We start from the raw sequence: 20,717 nt of genomic DNA on the forward strand, positions 1-20,717 counted from the left end.
GATTAGCATTTAAGTGCCTTGCTCATTAGGTCTTGATAGCAATTATTAATACTCGGAGGGACATAGCAGCAATATAGACTTACTTTTTGGCTCAAATTTGAATGGTTAATCCATCTCCATCCTGAAGCTGCATCTCAAGCTACAGACAGAGCAACAGTGTCTCTTAGTGGACGCTCAAAGAACTGCAGCCCAGCCACACTCCATTAGATTCCTTTTGCCTTCTTGTGACTTTAAACATAAATTATTAAAGGCTCATCTCTCATGCAAATTATAGTTTAATTACATGTATTTCTATCTTAAGTGTAATCTTTGGCATTAATTTAAACAAAATGTAAAACATGCATGTGAAAAACTCCAAAGCTACACTGAAAATAGCCAGAAGCTATTCAAAACAGTCAAAAAAAACACCAGGGATTCTCAAATTTGCAGTCAATGGCTTTATGTGTAGGTAGATTTACAAAAACAATTACACAAACAATATGCATTAACATATCTACCATACTTAGATTACTTAAATAGGGAATAATATCCATAAATATCTGTTGCAATGTCACATTACAGGTAGCGGCCGGCAGCAACATACATCAGAGCAACAAAGGATGACTTGTGCAGTAATACATTTCTGTGGTCAGGTTAGCATGTCAGTTAGTTGGTTAGCAGAAGGCAAAACACAACCCAGATTCACCTGAGCTTTCCAGCCTTTTCAGGGGGAATTAACTTCAATGTGTTATTCTCTAAAAATAGCCTAATACTGGGTTAACCCTTTTTAAAAAAAAATGTGCATCCAATCTTTCTGTGCATGTGCACTGGAGAGATAATTAAGCCTTGAGTGACAAGTGATGGTGACTGCTTGGAAGGTATAGTGTGTAGAAGGTTCATTTATTGCAGGAGAACACAATAAAAGTTAATGCTGGTTTAATCATTTGTTGAGATTTCTTGTTTTGCTGTGCTTCTTTCATTATTCAGTGTGTGTAAGCAGGTAAAAGGGTTGTGAGGTTCAGTGTGGTTCATGTGTATACCATTATCTTAATCTGATAAACCCGATACTGCATGTGACCCGTGTGTTCTGTTAATTAAAGAACTACTGTATGTGTTCTTTCTGATGGCAGGGTACAGAGTATAATGCACAGAGATTATAGGCTGTGAGTGTTACTGGATCCAGATGTTGTGTAATTCAACTGTTTCCTACAGTTAAGAATTGAATGGATGGTTTTGATTGTTGAGGGATATTACTTCTAACACTTTTCACATAAATGCTTTATTGTAGGTTTATTAATAAAAGGTTTTCTGGAGTTTCATACTCTAAAACTAACCATCCGGTTCTTAACACAGACTGCAGTGGAAGATACCGTCTGTGCTCTATTATAAACAAGCCAACTCTCAAACAGTATGCCTGTAGCCAAGCAGAGGGAAATGAAGGCACAGAGGTGTATTGTATATCAAACACACTCTGGTAGCTGTTAAAGGACTCAAGCAGATTGATATTAAGTAGACTGTACACAAAGCAGTGTTTAGATTCTAAATATGGTCACCTTTACATTAAAAAACATCTGTAGATTTGTGGTTTAGAGTTAATTAAATGGCAACTATGCAACAAAAAAAACAAAAAAAACGTATAAATCAATAATAACCGTCTCCCTCTGGAGCTGGTAACACAAGCCAAGAGGCACCTATGACAACGTGTGTCATATAACAGGGCTGTGATGCAGTTCACTTTCACTTATATCAGAGGGTAGATTTAATACCAAAACCCCTAATTCATTCATCTTATTCAAGCTTTCATAAATAATGAAAAATGCTGTTTTTTTGTTTCCAAAAGCTAAAAATGTGATGAGGATTGCCTGGGAAATTATTTATAGCGCTGTGGAGCTGCGGGGGCTTGTTTTTTCTTGCCCTGCTTGCTATAAACGCATTTGTAATCAACTCATCCATTAAGAAATAATACACAGGGATTACCTTTATATAAGTAGAAATAACAAGAATTAACAGTGAACTGAACCCAGTGCTCCTGTACACTCCACAAGTTCTAATATCCCCTCTAATCGTATAACCCTCAGTGTAAATTAGGCATCAATCACCTGCTGCATGTCACATCACAAGCTGTGTGACAAATGGAATGATAATGTAAGGTAAAGAGGCGACCACAGTTGGGCTGAATCAAACAGAAACAGAAAAGACAAATTTTACAAGTACAAAATGATTGCGGATAAGAAATCAACTAGAAGCTACAAAATAAAAACATATAAGTGCATAATTGAAATATGATTGACATTAAAAGACTTTCCAAAATTAACTTATCCTGGTCTTGCTTTCCATAAACCTGCATTCATTCAAAATCAATATATTAAACATATCTATGCAAACTCAGATTAATTCCATTGTAGTCAGCAGAGGATGACTCTCGCAAGGACATCTGTGAAAACTGATATGTCAGTATAATAATGTCAGTGGTCAAAACTATTATTTTATTAAATAAATGTTGTAATACCTAAAAAAGGGAAAATACTTCATTTCGGACTTAAGCAATATCATTAAAGGAGTGTTTTGCACATTTCAAAGTACTAAATTAGCTTTATGCACCAATGTACAAGAGGTATTTTAATGTTGCATGTTTAATCACAGTTATTAGATAAATGTAGTGAAGTAAAAAAGTGCATGATGTGAAGCCATTGACTGTATATAACTACGGATGACTTCATCTCCTGCCACTATGCAAAAAGTGAAGCCAAAATATCTCCTTTTCGGAAGCTGCCATCTTGCTTGTGTGATGTCATTTGGAGCCAGAGTCTACTCAGTAGTCTGGTCATCCCGCCACCAGCTGTCTATCATGATGTCACAACCACTTTTTTAGTCTGGCTCGTGTCCAATCTGCTAACATGGAGGGGGCGGAGTTTGTGACCTACGTTGCAGCCAGCCAACAGGAAGCAACTGAGATGTTTTGGCTTCACTTTTGTGGAGCCGTCATAACATCCATATTTATATACAGTCAATGAGTAAACCTAAGCTTTGCATAGTCAACTTTATTTACACTTTATAGTCTAAATAAAGTTGCAGCGCCTCGATTTGTTGATTAAATATATTTTGTTACTTCTGAAAAAGTGTAATACTCAGATATCTGACTTTCCACAGATGTACTTTGAAGGAGGCAACATTCCTCAAACTCAACTTTTAGTGCAGGACTGTGACTGTTAGCATATCTGGCTATTATAACCTGAAATTCCATTAGCTTTTTGTTACTGTCTGAGTACTTATCACCACATTGCATTTGAACTCATCAAACTTCATGAGGTGGACAGTGAGTTCTTCACAAGTAGCATTCATGATACAAGTGTTATAGAGGAAATATGATAAATGATAATGAATTTGAGACTTCTCACAGACTGACTACAATGGAAATGACCTTAAAAACACTTAATGACATCACTGCTCTCCCAGGTTAGATGTTTCTTCCCCCGTTGATGACATTACCTCCTGGAGGGGCGATGTGGATGGAGTCCAGAATGGGCCTCAGTATCTGGCCAAATGGTCTAAAGGTGAAAGAAGATTTCATGCATGTTTTGAACTGAATCAGTATACAATTAGTGAAAATATTTTTAGGGCTATCCCATAAAAATTGAACTTTATTCATATGTCACTGCATATTAATAGACTCTAGCTGCATCTACACCAGACACAAACATATTTTTGTTTTCCGGTGGGATTATAAGATCTTTCTACTTAAGAAATGTCATGTGAATTGGCTTCTACAGTGAATTTTTGAATGACAAATGATTAGCTGTTCTTTAAAGGTCTCGCCAAAGAAAATATTGGAGAAAACCACCGTACTTAATGTGACATTTACAGGCTGTAGTCCACTCTATGCTGCCTTGCACTGGTGCATCTGAACAGAGTTATCACATGAAAATGAGATGCCAGCAGCTCCCAAAATAACATGTGGGTCTAGTTTATTTATTATTTATTGTATTGTTGTTGCAGGTGTAGCTCAGATCATCTATTGTAATCTGCACTACTACAGCAGTAATTGGTACTGCCTGTCATCTGATCAATGTAACAAAAGATTAAAGTGAGCCTTGAAAACAGTTCAACTGATGCACCAAACCAAAAACTTCTCCGAGGGCTACATCATGTTTACTTTTTGGCTCATGAGTTTGATATTTGTGCAACTTTGTTCAAGATTGCATGACAGCATATTGAAATGGATACACAGACTACATTCTTCACATGTTATAATACTCCATATTATGTATGATGTAGTTATATGTAATTATAAATCTCAGTGTATTTGAGAGCAGAGAGGCAGAAGGACAATAGTAGCTGTTACTGAGCTGTTGTCTTGCCTAGACTTTATCAGCATACAGAAACTCATTTTGACACACTGGATTTACACTCACGTGGAGAGGACTTCAGATGGGAGATCAGTAATGTAGGAAGGGATGGTCCTCCCTGTCAGGAACTGAGCCACCTCATTGGTGAAGGTGTTGCAGTTGTGCTCAAACAGACGATACCTGTCACCCCTGAGACAAGAAAGAAGAATAGAAGAGATGATGCTAAGTTCACAAAACAGCTTTCATGTATTGACAAGTGAGTAACAAGTATAAAATCCTAACTAGATTTGATTGATTCTTCTAACTGAACTGATTAGATTTGTAAATGTAGCTACACAGTATAAACTTTGAAAATGTATTGAGATTTCAACTCTCTTAAAGATTACTACAAGGATCTTTTCCCTGCAAGAGCTGACCATGCTCATTTTTATTCACCACTAAAGTTTGGTGGCCTGAACCAAAGCAACTACTAGCTACTAGATGAAGGTTTGTTAACCTGTATGTGCTTTCTCCCAGGGAAGAGAGATAATCCATGAAGATTTCCTCAGACACCTCAGTCTCACCCAGCTCCACCACTGTGTCTGGAGGACCCAACATTGTCCCACCCTGATGAACACAAACACAAAGTTTGTTGAAAATAAGAACACACGTAATATAACACACAGAAATTGAGTGATAGCAATCAAACCCAGAATTCTATAAGCTTCTACTTCCACTGTAACTATTGGTTTGCGGCCATAAATGGGTTCACTTAGAAACTTTGTGTATCTTATTTGTGTAACTGTATGATTTTACATCAAATAGAAAGACGCTTAACTTCCGTAGGCTGTTATCTTCTGTGTGTGTGCAGCAGCCTGAGGTAGATGGCCTAATTTTTGTTTTTTGTGAGCTTGTTTGATGAGGCCTGTGATGAAACAGGAGTCTCTTCCCTTGTTACAGACTCACCGGCGAACAGCTGGAGATCCCCTCCCCTCCAAAGAAGAACTCATCACCGTATGCCACTATAGCTGTGTGCCTGGAAGAAAAGCACATTTTCACAGGGGTAAATCTGGGGCAGAACAACTCAATATTACCCAGCATTATGTAACATAACAACTTAGTTTCAAACCATTTAGCAAACCAAATACCTCCAGGTCTACAGTGATAACAGAATTTGGTGTGAATACTACACTTAACAGAAACAATGTAGCTTTGGATAGATTCATGCTTGACTGAGGTGTGATGTGTTATTTTGTTACAATGTGTTGTGAGTTATTTTTGTATAGTGGGTCCCTCTATCCTACAACCCTAACTATGCTTCACTCCTAAATTTCCCAACATAAAAAGAACACAACTAAAAATAGACACACCGCCAGAAGCTGTTTTTAACAGTCATGTGTTTTGCAGTTTCTAAATGCCTTGTCTTATCAGCTCTGGGGCCAAAAATTGATCACAGGCCTTTATGTGATGGATCCACTCATTACATGACAAGCAAAGTTTTCATGACTCAGAAGAGCTGACTTAATGCCAAAGCAGCAGAAAGGAGACACATACCATATACCATCCAGTTGCTTTCCTGTAACAGAAAGGAAAATGTAGTGTGAAGAAGGAGGCGATTGATGAATACTAACAGACAGTGTACAGCTTTGAAGAGCTGTAACTAACAAGTGATTACATTATTGCCCCGGTAACAACCTTTTACCTCATTCTTACATAAATCAGTCAGGTTTCACAACTGAGTTTCACATAACATAAGTAATAGAGCTCGATCACATACAGTGCATAATGACAGCAGCATAAAAGGCATCTCCACCCTGTTATTTGTTATCACTTCAATGTCCCAAAGGCCAGTCTGCATCACATCTTTTTCTTTATCTGTACTCACCTAACATGATAGGACTGAGGCTGCGCGCCATTCCTCTCGACAGATCATAAATATACAGCTGTACATTGTATCTCGTAGGATTCTTATCCATATTTTAAGCCCTGAAACAGCCTTTTTCTTCTCTCGTTAGCAGGCTAAAGCTAGGGACCTGTAATGGCACAGCTGACTGGGAGGTCCGCTAATAGTGATGTCATTAGGTGTGAAAAAATACACTTCCGATCCCATCGTCTTCAAAATCAAAGTTTTTACGGAGAAACCTCAACAACATATTGCGTTACTGCTTGAGAAATAACTTTATTTTGAAGGGAGTTCGTTTATTTCCGGAAATAGCATAGCTACCGCTGAATGACTTGACACAATTTGATTGTAACAGCTCAACAAATAAATAGTTTAATATCTCGTCTTCTTTCATTGTAAAGAAAGTATTAAGTGCCACATTTTGTCAGTCTAGTGCTTCACAGTTAAGGAGCTTTTGTTATTGCTTTTGATTAAAGGTCATTTTATATGAGTTTGACTCTTTTCAAAGTGGGACATGGTCATGTATGTTTTGTCATGAACTCCTGTTGACCACTGGAGGGCGGTGACAATAAACTGCTTTCTGGTCAAAATGAACTATGATTTTTGTAAAAGTTGAGCCACAGTTCAACTATTGTCAGTAAACGGAGAAGAAAATTGAGGACATCCAAAAATCAAAGCTCTTAAGGTCACGCGTCTATCGTTTGAACTCATGGTTAAATTTAGGAAGTTTCTTTTCTAATCTATCCAATGTTTAAGCAACAACAATAATAATATTGTATTTAATTTGTAGTGCACTTTTTGTTAAATTGTTTAAAACAACACACACACACACACACACACACACACACACACACACACACACACACACACACACACACACAATTCATTAATACTAATCAATTCACATCACTTTAACCCTGTGTACTGTTAGCTGTTGATTATATCAAATTGAAAGTCCAATGTTATCTTTACCTCATTATAATACCTAATTGTTCTCTGTCGTTGTATTAATGTCACACATTGTAAGTAACGCTTTCTACAGTCAAAATGATTATACACTAAATATATACTATAAAAACATTTTTTTAAAGCAGTTGGTGGCGGTATTGCACCGAAAACACCGTTAAATATATAAATGAACCGCCGTGTGTGAGCCCGCTGATAAACCTAACCAACCGCGATTTTTTTTTCCTTTTTTTTTGTCCTAGGACGGCGAAGTCATGACCCGCTCTATTCTGCCTCTGATAGGCTTACCCTGATATTTTTACCCGAGCCCTGACCAATCTCACTCTTCATATGTAAATCTAAGCCAATCAAGGAAGGCAATAAGTACTATCCAATCAGAGGCCGAGTAGGGCGGGTTATGACTTTGCCGTCCTAGGGAAACAAATTTGGCCCATCAGACCAAAATAGACTGGCGAGGGCTGAGCAGCTGACATCAACCAGAAATGGCTGCCACCGGAGTTCTTCCCTTTATAAGGGGGGTAGACCTCAGTGGAAACGACTTTAAAGTAAGGATTTTTAGCAATATTCTTGGTATATATGTCCATAACTGTCTAGTAACTAGTATAGTTAGAGAGCTATCTAAAGTGAATCCAAGTTTAGAGACTCGGAACAACAAACTGCTAAAGGCTACAACACTAGCTTAGCTTTACGTTACTAGCATTGGGCGTTAGCCAGTTGTCACATTTTATAGACATGGACAAGTGTAGTCAAACATGTCTCGGCCACCGGCGTGCTGCTTGGTGGATAACGAACTTTTGTTTAAGGGGAAAGTTTGTTAACTTTATGTAGCCGGTTATTGTAGTTGGCTCTCATTTCCAGCTTCATGTTAGCTAACACATATTAGCTGTACTGTTGGCTCTTTCTGTCTGAGCTCAGTGTCTGAACATGTTATCAGATAGATAATGCAATGGCCAAAGACAATACGTAACGTTACAGAGTTTTTGAATGGCTTACAGCTACCCAATGTTGCCATACTTAGGTTTTGGTTTTGACACAACACGCAGGCTTAAAATAGGAAGTACGGAAAGAAAAGCAGCCCTGGTTGGCAGCAGTGACAGTTGAGATCACCTGGCATATTTTTGAACCATGGATGTATAATAAGACTTTATCCATGACTCGCACTGGCTGAACTATTTGTGTAGTTTAGCAACTCAACGTTTCCTGTCACGTCAGTAATGACAGGAAGCTGGCAAAATAACTTCTGTAATCATCTGTATCAGTGTGTGGCTGATGATTCATACCTTAATTTCAGTAAGTGTTCGATGACCTCAGTATTACCAGTTTTTGCCACAATGTGTTTGATTTAATAACGACTGTAACCTGAAATTGTCAGATTTCCTATCCAGACTGTAAATGATTATGTACACTTAACATCACAGCTAGCCAGCTTTTTACTAATTAAACCAACAAGGGTGATGCCATCTCCTAAACATGTATATGGACACATACACTAAGTTTATTACTTTATATCATCTACATTTACAAGATAAAAGTGAAACATTTGGACACATTTTGTAATAGCTATGATGTTGAACATTTCAGAAAAGTTTACAATCAAGACAGTCTTTTTACGTTATTAGCTGTATGAAATAGTTTCTGCCAGTTACAATTAAACAAATCTCCATTTACCATGGAAACACTAAGTCCTGGATCTTACCTAAATAGTTTAGGTTAATATAAATAAATATCAGTAGTACATTTTAAAGGTCTTCATCACAAATTAACACTGCTGCACTGAAAAAATAGCATTGGTAAATAAAGCTTGCTACATTCTCCATATCTTCTCATATGTCTTCTCCTGTGTCTCTCACCTCTTCCTTTCTCTCCATCTCTACAGGGGGGGTACTTTCCTGAACATGTCAAGTGTATGAGCAGTCTACGATGGCTGAAGCTGAACAGGACAGGACTGTGTTACCTCCCAGAGGAGCTGGCCTCTCTGCAGAAGCTGGTGAGACATTCAGCTATTGACTAGTTATTAGCTTGGTGTCACACCTCTATAAATGGAGGCATTAAATCATAACATCAGTGTTGTTGTTCTGTCATCTGATCTAATCAGATGTTGTTATTATAGTGAATCAACACTTTCCTTTTGATATAATTGTGTTTTTGTTCACTTGTTCTTTTTTCACTGTATGCATTTCCACAACGAATTAGTTTGAAGCCAGAGAGACTTCAAAAAGATTTCTAAAAATACTTTTGGTCGGTAACCCACTCAAGATTTTGTGATGGAGGAACAGTATATCCCATTCAGCAAAGACAACACACATGTGAAGTGCTTCATATTTATGTGACGTTTTATGGCTTTTCCTAATACAGTAATACCACAGCATCTTCATAATCAGTAGTAGCTGCATTGTTGACAGCAGCGGTGTTCATGTCATGATAAGTGAGGTTAACAGAGGACGCCGCATCAGCACATTTTTCCATTGCTTTAGTGAAACGTCACCTGATTAAGAACAAGCATAGCCCAACTTTAATCCTTAATGTCTGTGATGGGATTATCTGAACCTCCAAAGCTGTGTTCATTAGGTGAAACGATGATCTGTGCTAACATGCTTTATCTTAGGTGCAGCTAAATAAGATCAATCTGTTATCATGGTGAGCAGTCACAGTGTCCCCAGTGTGTTTAATTGAACGTTTGCCTTGATTTGATCTTGTTTGCGGTTACATAATTCTATTTACAGACAACTGGGCATTAGTGCACTGTGCAGCTTATGGGGCATTTTTGTGTCATTGAGGTGTTATTGTTTTATTTGTACACACACAAAATCACTGACTCTGTTTTTCCTTCTTTAGGAGCATCTTTCAGTGAGTCACAACAGTCTGACCACCTTACATGGAGAACTGTCCAGTTTACCGAACCTACGGGTAACTGACACACACACACACACACACTCACACACTCACACTCACACTCAACTTTATTTGTATAGCACTTTAAAACAACCACAGCTGAAACAAAGTGCTGTACATAAATAGATAAAACAACACAGGAATGTAAAACAATTAACAGGAAATAAATACTAAAATAATTGTTTATTGTTTTTAAAACAAATACAACAAACAATAAAACAATAATTAAAAACAAACAAACAAACCATAAAACACTAAAACAGGGGCAGAGTCTCAAGCTGGGTTGAAAGCCAAGGAATAAAAATTGGTTTTAAGACGAGTTTTAAAAAACACACACACATACACATAAGAAAAATACACAAAAATTACACATATAGCGGATTTCTTTGTTCAGAATATGCTAGCTGTTATCAGTTGTCAGTTGTTGACTTCATTCTAATGCTTTGAAAAGTTCACATGGGTTTTCTGGCCTGACCACCATGACTTATTTTTAACTTGTGCTGTCATTCTTCACAAATATAAAGTGTGCTATGTAGTTATAATTGTGTCCTAAATATGTTTGACTGTGTGTGCAGGCGGTGGTAGCCAGAGCCAACAACCTGAAAAACTCTGGAGTCCCAGATGACATCTTTCAGCTTGATGACCTGTCTGTGCTGGTATGAAAGAACATCATTTTCTCCTTCATCACTTAACAGACCCTGAATGACATTTTTGCAATTGATTATGAAACTTTACTCTCCCCTAACAATTAAATCTGGCTTGCAGACAATATTAACAACTAAAACAACATTATGTTTTTCCACGTTTCTCTTCTTTTTCTTTAGGACTTGAGTTACAATCAGCTGACAGAGATCCCTCGGGACCTGGAGAACAGCAGGAACATGCTTGTGCTTAATCTGAGCCACAACAGCATCGACTCCATCCCCAACCAGCTGTTCATCAACCTAACAGATCTGCTGTATCTGGACCTGAGCGATAACAAGCTGGACAGCCTGCCACCACAGATGAGACGCCTGGTCCACCTGCAGACTCTCACACTGAACAACAACCCGCTGATGCATGCTCAGCTGCGGTAAAGACATCACTTTGTTTCTTTAGTGCCGCCTCTGTTCTGACCTCACCTCACACCTTTACCCAAACAACCAGACATTACAGGGTTTCATGTTAGTTCTAAAACAAAGTGATTCACTTCATTTGAAAACAGAAATATAAATTTACTTTGTGCTGCTCTGTGTTTGTGTGTCTGAGCAGCCAGCTGCCCGCCATGGTGGCATTACAAACTCTCCACCTGAGGAACACCCAGAGGACCCAGAGCAACATGCCCACCAGCCTGGAGGGACTGACACATTTAGCAGGTAACGCACACATTGTCTTTGTTACTGATAGGCCACTGATTTAGTGATATGGTACATTTTCCCTACTGCTCTCACGTCTTGGCTTTTGTAACATATATATATATATATATATACTCACACACACACACACACACAGGGTTTTCTACTTGTTACAAACATGTCTTCCCTTTGTTTCTGTCCTTCCAGATGTTGACCTGTCATGTAACGACCTGACTCGGGTACCAGAGTGCCTCTATTCACTGGGCAGTCTGAAGAGACTCAACCTGAGCAGTAATCAGATCTCAGAACTGTCCCTGTGCATCGATCAGTGGACTCAGCTGGAGACGCTCAACCTTAGCCGCAACCAGCTCACGTCACTGCCTGTAAGGACAATAATCACGCTACTGTGTTGTCTTTTTTCTACCAGTGTTTTATATTTGGGTGGTGGAACAAATCTAAGAGATGCATATTTTATAATTTGAACAAATGAAACTTAAATATCTATGAGGCTTATTAGGTGAAAGTAATGCTGAACAAGTACTTACCTTGAGGAATTTCACTTTATAATTAAAAAATAAAAAGTCTAACCTTCAGAGTTTGCTTGTGTGTCTCCATCCAGTCTGCAATCTGTAAGCTTTCCAAACTGAAGAAGCTGTACGTAAACTCAAACAAACTGGATTTCGACGGGGTTCCACCAGGCGTGGGCAAACTGTGCAGCCTCACTGAGTTCATGGCTGCTAACAACAACCTGGAACTTATCCCTGAGGGACTCTGCAGGTGAGCTTAACACATACACACACTAGAGGATGGATACCTGAAAACCACTTGAGACAACGTGAGGTTATATGAATATTTGGTTGTGTGTTGTTGTGTAGGTGTGGCAAGCTGAAGAAGTTGGTGCTGAATAAAAACCGCCTGGTAACACTTCCTGAGGCCATCCACTTCTTGACTGACTTGGAGGTACAACATTAAACACACAAATAAATATAATATTCGACTTAAGGCGCCTACAAACAGCATGTATATTGGGTGGATTAAACGGTGGATTAATGTGATTACTTTGAATCGCGATCTGCTACCCACACAAGCTCTTTAACGTGAATGTACCTCTTCGTAGATACTGGATGTGCGTGAGAACCCCAACTTGGTGATGCCTCCCAAACCAGTGGACAGAGCAGCAGAGTGGTACAACATCGACTTCTCCCTTCAGAACCAGCTCCGTCTGGCCGGGGCCTCGCCTGCTACTGTAGCTGCTGCTGGAGGAGGTGTGTGTGTGTGTGTGTCACTGTGTATAAAGTGGACATGGATGCATTTAGGCATTTAAATCCATTGTGTTTGATTGTACGGTACCACAAAGCCAACTTGAGTGTGTTTTGTACATGCGTGTAGGAGCCAGCCCCAGAGACCCCCTGGCGAGGAAGATGAGGTTACGGAGGAGGAAGGACTGTTCTCAGGACGATCAGGCCAAGCAGGTGCTGAAGGGCATGAGTGACGTTGCACAGGAGAAAAAGAACATGGAGGTAAGGGAAGAAGATAATAGAGGATGAAAGGACTGGAGAGAGAGTGACTTCAGTAGAGGCTGTGACTGGAGGAAGAATAAGTGGACACAAAAAGGTTGATTTGCATTGAATTGACCAAGACATCTACTTACTGTGCAGGAAAACGGGGACTTGAAATACGCAGATTTAAAAGTCCGGCGCTGGGACAAGAGTCTGGAGAAGCCTCAACTGGACTACTCTGAGTTCTTTATGGATGACGCAGGACAGGTAACGTGTGTCTTCTCTTTGTCTTCAGCAACCTATCAGGGCTTTTAAACAGGGCACCAAGCTAATTAAGTCCCTTACTTGAGCTGTGACAACTGGCAGCTCCCAGGCATGTGTAATAAAAAAGGTGTAGATTAGATTTTGCTGCTGTATACACACTCTATCTCTTCTTGTCCTCCTCTCTTCAGGTTCCAGGGGTATCCGTGTGGCAGATAGAGAACTTTGTGCCCATGCAAGTTGAAGAAGCTTTCCACGGCAAGTTTTACGAGGGCGACTGCTACATCATCCTGAAGGTAACAATCTTTTCAATCTGCCATCATTTACATATTATAACATTAGTCACATTTGCATCAGATAAATTGGATTCAACCCAGTTAAATAGACTAGTTAGAACTAGTTGGAACGCCTGCATGTTGTCTCCCCTGCATCCCTCTCATTCTTCTTTTCTTTGCAATCGTAGACCTACCTGGATGACAACGGATCGCTGACCTGGCAGATCTTCTACTGGATCGGTCAGGAAGCAACAATTGACAAAAAGGCCGGCTCGGCCATTCACGCCGTCAACCTCAGAAATTTCCTCGGAGCCGAGTGCAGGACGATAAGGGAAGAGATGGGAGACGAGAGCGAGGAATTCAGTGCTGTACGTATCAACACACAGTTCACACAAGCAAATAAATCAATAATATACACATTACTTCAGCAAGACTTCATCAATGCAACTTCATTTTTGTAGCATGTTACAAATAGAAGATAAATATTGCTTCACATAAAATACGAGGAAAATAAAGTCAAATAAAATAGAATGTATTTAAAAATGCAAATTCTTATATTGGACCCAGGCAGGAAACAAACTAACCTTCAACTGTTACATGCTGTTGTTAATGATGGATGTTTTTGTCTTGTGTGCAGGTGTTCAACAATGAGATCTCCTACATTGAGGGAGGAACATCTAGCGGCTTCTACACCGTGGAGGACACAAACTATTCTGTCAAGTAGGCTTGAAGCGACTTATCTTTTTTAGAAAACACCTTTCTTTATAAGACGAGTCAAATTGTTTAATATATCATCATCGAAATATCTTATTCTAAATTGTCTCGTTTAATCAGGTTGTACAGAGTTTACGGCAAGAAAAACATCCGACTGGAGTCTGTCCCTGTTAAAGCCTCCTCTCTTGATCCTCGGTAACTCTCACACCTTTTTTTTTTTATTTCTGCCATTTTGTATGGTTGCTATGTTTCATTCAGTGTGGAACTTGGATCATTGTGTTCATGACATCCTGTCTTTCTTTTCCTGGCAGCTTTGTTTTCCTGTTGGACACAGGGCTGGAAATCTTTATCTGGAGAGGAGCCAACGCTACACTGAGTGGCACCACGAAGGCACGGTAAGACTTAAATCAAGCCCTGACGCACTTGAATTGTCTCTTGAAGCAAATCTTTCATCAAGCAATTCAACAAAAGATTCATAAACACTCAAAACTGGAGTTTAAATAAAATGCAGTGATGCAAACCCATGTATGTGTGTTGTTTTTCATCTTCCAGGTTATTTTCAGAAAAGATCAATAAGAATGAGCGAAAGAGCAAGGCGGAGATCACCACCCTCATGCAGAACCAGGAGCCTCCAGAGTTCTGGGAGGCGGTGGGAGGACAACCAGAGGAGATCAAGAAACACGTACCTGATGACTTCTCTCCCGTCAGACCTAAACTATACAAGGTAACTACCACAGACAATACTACTACTCTGTAACCGACTGAATCTGGTGAGTGTTGTAGGAGGTGAAGGGTGTAGAGGTGTAGAGGTGTAGAGGTAGAGCTTTCCTCTTCACAGGCTTGAAGTCACATGTCTGTCGTTGTCCTGTAGGTGGGCTTGGGTCTGGGCTATCTGGAGCTGCCTCAGATTAACTACAAGCTGTCAGTCGAGCACAAAGACACCAAGATCAAACTGGACACCCTGCCAGAGCTGAGACTGGTATGTTTATCACTACCAGTCACCTGAATAGAATCATTTTTATCAAATCCATTTTCATTAAATTGACCAAACCTCCATCCTCACCTCCCTCTCCTCTACTTCTTCCCATCTCGTTCCTCAGCTGCAGTCCCTGCTGGACACGAAGGGCGTGTACATCCTCGACTGCTGGTCCGACGTCTTCATCTGGATCGGGAGGAAGTCTCCGCGTCTCGTCCGAGCCGCCGCTTTGAAACTGGGTCAGGAGATCTGCTCCATGCTGCACCGGCCCAAACACGCCTGCGTCACCCGCAACCTGGAGGGCACCGAGTGTCAGGTGTGAAGAGATCACACTACACTTGATTCTGAATTATATGGAGGTAGTCGTCATCTTGTCATTCTTTTAATATACTCACTCTCTTCTCCCTCAGGTGTTCAAGTCCAAGTTTAAGAACTGGGACGATGTGTTGAAGGTGGACTACACCAGAGCGGCTGAGACTGTACAGCAGGGCGGTAACCTACAGGGCAAGGTCAGTGATACCAGTGTGTTTGTTTGCAAAGCTAAATGTGGACTCTGATAGCATGCTGCCAGTCACATGCTACTTATAAACTGAAATTAATTAAGTTTGTTGAGTCCAGTTGTTTTTAAATATGGGAATATCTGTGTGAAAAGTTGTTGTTTTTTTTAAAGTCAGGCAGCATTTTTTCATGTGTGTGTTTGTGTGTTTTCTCTCTCAGGTGAAGAAGGACGCAGAGAAGAAAGATCAGATGAAAGCCGACCTCACAGCTCTGTTCCTACCAAGGCAGCCGGCCATGCCTCTCACTGAGGTAACACACACACACACACACAAACAGACAGTTATTCCTTTTTTCTCTGCCACTTTCTATTTTAAACACACAAAAAACTAAATGATTCACTTCTTGGATATACATATACATATATATACATATCTGTGATTTCTGTGTAGGCTGAACAGCTGATGGAGGAGTGGAATGAAGATCTGGACGGTATGGAAGGATTCGTGTTGGAGGGAAAGAAGTTTGCTCGCCTGCCAGAGGAGGAGTTCGGACACTTCTTCACTCAAGACTGCTACGTCTTCCTCTGCAGGTAAATATATATATATATATGTGTGTGTGTGTGTGTGTGTGTGTGGATATTCGGAAGCAGTCAGAGGTGTGTATGCTCTGATTTTATGCATTTGAAATGAAAACGCATGAATCATAGCTTTTTATGTGTTTTAATACAGAAAATGATGAACCATAATTCAGTTATTTATCATGTGTTTCTGTTATCTCACTGTTCTCTTGTAGATACTGGGTGCCTGTGGAGTATGAGGATGACGAGGAGGGGAAGGGGAAGGGAAAGAAGACGGGTGAAAGCGGTGAAGGAGGAGGCGGAGAGGAGGAGGAGGAGGAAAAACAGCCGGAGGAGGACTTCCAGTGCGTGGTGTACTTCTGGCAGGGCAGGCAGGCCTCCAACATGGGCTGGCTCACCTTCACTTTCTCCCTGCAGAAGAAGTTTGAGAGTCTCTTCCCAGGAAAACTGAAGGTGTGGTGAAATATTTGTGCACATAATCTCTGCTGGGTGTGTTTTTGTTTTTTTTTACAATATTGAGCTGAGCTGACTTCCTGTTTCTGCATTCAGGTGGTGCGTATGACTCAGCAGCAGGAGAACCTCAAGTTCCTGTCCCACTTCAAGAGGAAGTTCATCATCCACAAAGGGAAAAGGAAACAGAAGACGGATGGCGCCCAGCCCTCCCTCTATCACATACGCACCAATGGCAGCGCACTTTGCACCAGGTAAACACAGCATGTCGTCTTAGTATCAGATTCATCTACAGCAGCACAGACACACAGTGGATATAAGCATCCGTTTCTGTCCTCACATCACATCTTGTATCCATCTCTTAGGACCATCCAGATTGGAACAGATTCCAGTAATCTTAACGCAGAGTTCTGCTTCATCCTCAAGGTTGGGATTGTTTTCTCTTGTGTCCTCTTCCACTTTTATACTGTTTTAACACAAAGATGGTTATGTTCTTTACTTGGAAAAAGACTCGTCTGTAGGTCTCTGTGTAACAGTGAGTTTTCTGCAGGTACCATTTGAGAGCACAGACAATCAGGGCATCGTTTACACCTGGGTGGGCAGAGCTGCTGACCCTGATGAAGCCAAACTGGCCGAGGACATCATGAACAGCATGTTTGATGACACGTACAGCAAACAGGTGAGAGTGTGTGTGAGCACATACTTAGCCGGAATTTGTTCCCATATAGATTCATATACATTTCTGTCATTTTCATTCTGTGTGCAACTGGAATTACTCAAAACTACCCCCAAAAAAATACAGCTTTCATCAGCTGTTATTTCAGGCTCAGTTTAACTGATTCTTCAGGTGATGATTTCAGTGTTTTTGCTCATCAGCTGACTTTTGATTCATCGTTCATTTGATAGTTTCTCTGTTTTCAGTGATCACACTTAAACCGACACTTCCAGCTCATTTTCAAGATGTGAGTCCCTTGTAGGGCGGGGCAATTCATCAAAAATAATTGAAACCGACATTTAGAAACTCTAATCGACTTCATCTTGCTCATGTCAATTAATCGTGGTGTTCACTGTTGCCATGACAGCAAAGGTTGCATATCTTTAAGGAATTAGAAAACTTGTCTCCAGTGATCATTTGAACCCAAACCATGATCTTTACATAGTTCTGATCAAGTAAACTAGACATTAACCACAGCGTCACACCTTAAAACATCTTTATTTTCACTCCCTAAAGATACTCATGTGAGGGCAGCAGTGTAAAATACAAAACAAAAGAAACTGTGAAAATACATAATAGTTCATCAAGGGTGGAAATTAATCGTTATCGAGGTTAAAAGTTCAATTAATCGTGATTTAGATTTTTGCCATGATCGCCCAGCTCTAGTCCCTTGTAGTTAACTTTGAGTGAATATCGTCAACTTCTTTCAGCACTTCCATTTTCAATACTGTTTCAACTCCTTACAGTATATCAATTATTCTAAATCGTTTTAATTTTCATGCTGTGTGCATGCATGAAATGAATCAAAAATACTCCAAATTCCCCTCAAATAAATTTGAAGGCAGACAGGATAGATTGAACCTTTCAGAAACACCTTTGTACCAGCACTAAAGCATCATGTCTGTCTGCATGTACTGTGATGAGTATCTAGAATCTAAATGTAATCGTGTCTCTTACAGAACACCAGTAGCAGTTTGTTTGCTTCAAAGTATATTTGATCAATTTTGTCTCCTTAGGTTATTAATGAGGGGGAGGAGCCAGAGAACTTCTTCTGGGTGGGGATTGGTTCTCAGAAGCAGTATGATGAAGATGCAGATTATATGAAATATGCGCGGCTCTTCAGGTGAGTCGCCATGACCTGCCTGACAAGCAGCCCTCATCAGGTCATCATAAATACATGAATATATAAGACTGTTGTCTTCTTTCTCTGTGGATTGATTTATTTTCCTTCCTCCAGGTGTTCGAATGAGAAAGGTTACTTCTCCGTGTCAGAGAAATGCTCAGACTTCTGCCAGGACGACTTGGCTGATGATGACATCATGTTGCTGGACAACGGCAATGAGGTAATTATAATTTGCAAACAGAAGTGATGTACGTGTTTATTTGCATATAGAGCAGGGAACTGATCATGAGTGGTCACTTGAGACGTATGTGGATATGGAAGTACATCATCATTACTCTCTCCTTGTCTTCTATCAGGTGTACATGTGGGTCGGTACTCAGACCAGCCAGGTGGAGATCAAACTGAGTCTCAAAGCCTGCCAGGTGAGTGATAAATTGAAGTTTGTGTAAAGATGTTTTGTGCTTTCATAAATCCATCCTCACATCTTCCTTAACCCCCTATCATCATCATCATCCTCCTCTTCGTCTCCTCTCCAGGTTTACATCCAGCACATGCGCTCCAAGGACACCGAACACCCGAGGAAGCTGCGGCTGGTGCGGAAGGGAAACGAGCCTCACTGCTTCACACGCTGCTTCCACGCCTGGGGGGCTTTCAAAACTCCTCTCGCATAAACGAACATTTCACACGCGCACAAAAAAAAAACAAAAAACGCTCTCACGTACATTTAAATTGATTTGCTGCCATGTAATTTTTCTTCCAGTAAGATAAAGATGATGATGTCTATATGCCTAAACCCAGCTTTACCCCCAAACCCCTGACTTCCTCATCCCGCTCGGCACTGCTGCTCAACAGCCTCATAGAGAGTTCTCACTCTCAGGCTCACGTCTTCTTATTCACATGAACGGCTCACACCCCAAAACATCTGCACAGGTTTAAATTTAGCACATCTTTCAGTAAAAATTCATCCACTCAAGAAGCTGTTGGGGGGGAACTACAGAATATCTAAATTTTTCTACAATCCTTATAAGCCACAGCTAAACAGTTAAAAGAAGAGAATTATGTTTTGAGATAAAGTAAAAGGTGTACAGAGGCTTTATAAAAACCCAAAGGGAGGCCAATCCCCGAACATATCGATCTGTTCCACTGCTTTCTCGTGGCTCATGCTGCATGGTCGATAGTTTTCCAGGGGAGGAGGGTTTTAGAGGCGCTCCTCCGTGCCATTTTTGCGTAGCTCACTTGAAGCAGTTTAAAAGGCAGATAAAAGTTGATTTTACAGTTTGTACTGCTTTTTTCATGACAGAGGAGCTGAACAGAAAACAGCACTATAATTGTTTCTCTGAGGAATGTTGGTTGATATATATATTTTTCTGTTTGTATGACTCTAAAAAGGTGTGTGTGTATGTGTGCGTTTACCCCCCCCATGCGCCTTCACTGAAATATGGGGTCTTCTCACCCTTGAAAAAGACACGTTTGACTTTCTGAGAGGAGGTCAGGGTGCAAGTTACAGTTTTAAGGCAGCCTCGTTTAAACGTTTAAGGTCAGATGTTGTAATGTGCAATCATAGCCGGGAGATACTGAAACTAATTAACTACGACACTGCGTTCAACTTGACGGGCTTCAGCTTTTTTTTTTTTTCCCCTTCTTGCTTTTCTGGAGCTTTGCTAGCGAAGACGCTCAGAAGAGGACGAGGAAGTGCTAAAAGGTTTCCAAAAGTGTTTTTTTTGTTTTTTCAATATATTTCTCATCTTGGAACAACTTTTTTTTAATGCAATTTAAAATGGGAGATCTAATGCATCATATCAGAGACATATCTTAAAAGGGACGGTAGTTTGTTATACGGTTAACAGATTTCTGATCGTTTTGTTCTACAGCAGATCATTTGGAGCACATAACGCAGGTTCTTGTGATCATGTGACCTGTGTATCATGCAGGCAATCGGTCCAAGCAGTATATCTATGTTCACAAATTGCTGCAACTACAGAACCATCTTTTTTTGTTTCTGTATACTCTATTTTGTGGGGTGAATTGTATGCTATTAAGTGTGTTTGAGTCCTACACACGTGTATGTGTGTATATGAATCTGTGTACATGCTCCTGATGCCACCTGCAGATGCTTTATTTATGTATTTTATATTAAAATAAAATCTCACATCACATATTGTCATCTGGCTTTTTTTGGTTACCGTCTAGTGATCAGAATTAATTTGCTTGTCAATTCCCTTGAATGTTT

General features: G+C 40.1%; 2 protein-coding genes across 2 annotated transcripts; one reads left to right on the forward strand and one right to left on the reverse strand.

Annotated features, from left to right (window-relative positions):
- Positions 1–422: 422 nt before the first annotated feature.
- Positions 423–6,829, reverse strand: desi1a (desumoylating isopeptidase 1a). The gene is made up of 6 exons (XM_053337774.1): positions 6,190–6,829; positions 5,859–5,880; positions 5,271–5,340; positions 4,822–4,931; positions 4,392–4,514; positions 423–3,527 (listed from the first exon to the last, which is right to left on the reverse strand). The coding sequence occupies exons 1-6, from the start codon at positions 6,278–6,280 to the stop codon at positions 3,437–3,439; spliced, it is 507 nt and encodes a 168-aa protein (XP_053193749.1). The 5' UTR covers positions 6,281–6,829; the 3' UTR covers positions 423–3,436.
- Positions 6,830–7,406: 577 nt separating this feature from the next.
- On the forward strand, positions 7,407–20,641 carry flii (FLII actin remodeling protein). Its single transcript, XM_053337773.1, has 31 exons — positions 7,407–7,718; positions 9,050–9,160; positions 10,009–10,080; positions 10,641–10,721; positions 10,890–11,137; positions 11,317–11,420; positions 11,607–11,782; positions 12,019–12,176; positions 12,275–12,359; positions 12,517–12,664; positions 12,789–12,919; positions 13,058–13,165; positions 13,351–13,455; positions 13,623–13,802; positions 14,072–14,154; positions 14,269–14,343; positions 14,460–14,543; positions 14,701–14,872; positions 15,020–15,127; positions 15,249–15,440; positions 15,535–15,633; positions 15,842–15,931; positions 16,072–16,211; positions 16,415–16,652; positions 16,749–16,903; positions 17,015–17,075; positions 17,200–17,328; positions 18,381–18,487; positions 18,602–18,707; positions 18,844–18,909; positions 19,024–20,641. The coding sequence occupies exons 1-31, from the start codon at positions 7,656–7,658 to the stop codon at positions 19,156–19,158; spliced, it is 3,810 nt and encodes a 1,269-aa protein (XP_053193748.1). The 5' UTR covers positions 7,407–7,655; the 3' UTR covers positions 19,159–20,641.
- Positions 20,642–20,717: the final 76 nt, after the last annotated feature.

Source organism: Scomber japonicus, chromosome 18, assembly GCF_027409825.1.
Source record: "Scomber japonicus isolate fScoJap1 chromosome 18, fScoJap1.pri, whole genome shotgun sequence".
In the NCBI taxonomy this organism is placed as follows: domain Eukaryota; kingdom Metazoa; phylum Chordata; class Actinopteri; order Scombriformes; family Scombridae; genus Scomber; species Scomber japonicus.

Coding starts and splice junctions, on each gene's coding strand:
- desi1a (XM_053337774.1), bottom strand. CDS start 6,280: ATGGATAAGAATCCTACGAGATACAATGTACAGCTGTATATTTATGAT. Junction 4,932..5,270: donor GGATCTCCAGCTGTTCGCCG/GTGAGTCTGTAA, acceptor TGTGTTCATCAG/GGTGGGACAATGTTGGGTCC. Junction 3,528..4,391: donor CCATCTGAAGTCCTCTCCAC/GTGAGTGTAAAT, acceptor TTTCACCTTTAG/ACCATTTGGCCAGATACTGA.
- flii (XM_053337773.1), top strand. CDS start 7,656: ATGGCTGCCACCGGAGTTCTTCCCTTTATAAGGGGGGTAGACCTCAGT. Junction 10,722..10,889: donor TTGATGACCTGTCTGTGCTG/GTATGAAAGAAC, acceptor CTTTTTCTTTAG/GACTTGAGTTACAATCAGCT. Junction 12,360..12,516: donor ACTTCTTGACTGACTTGGAG/GTACAACATTAA, acceptor ACCTCTTCGTAG/ATACTGGATGTGCGTGAGAA.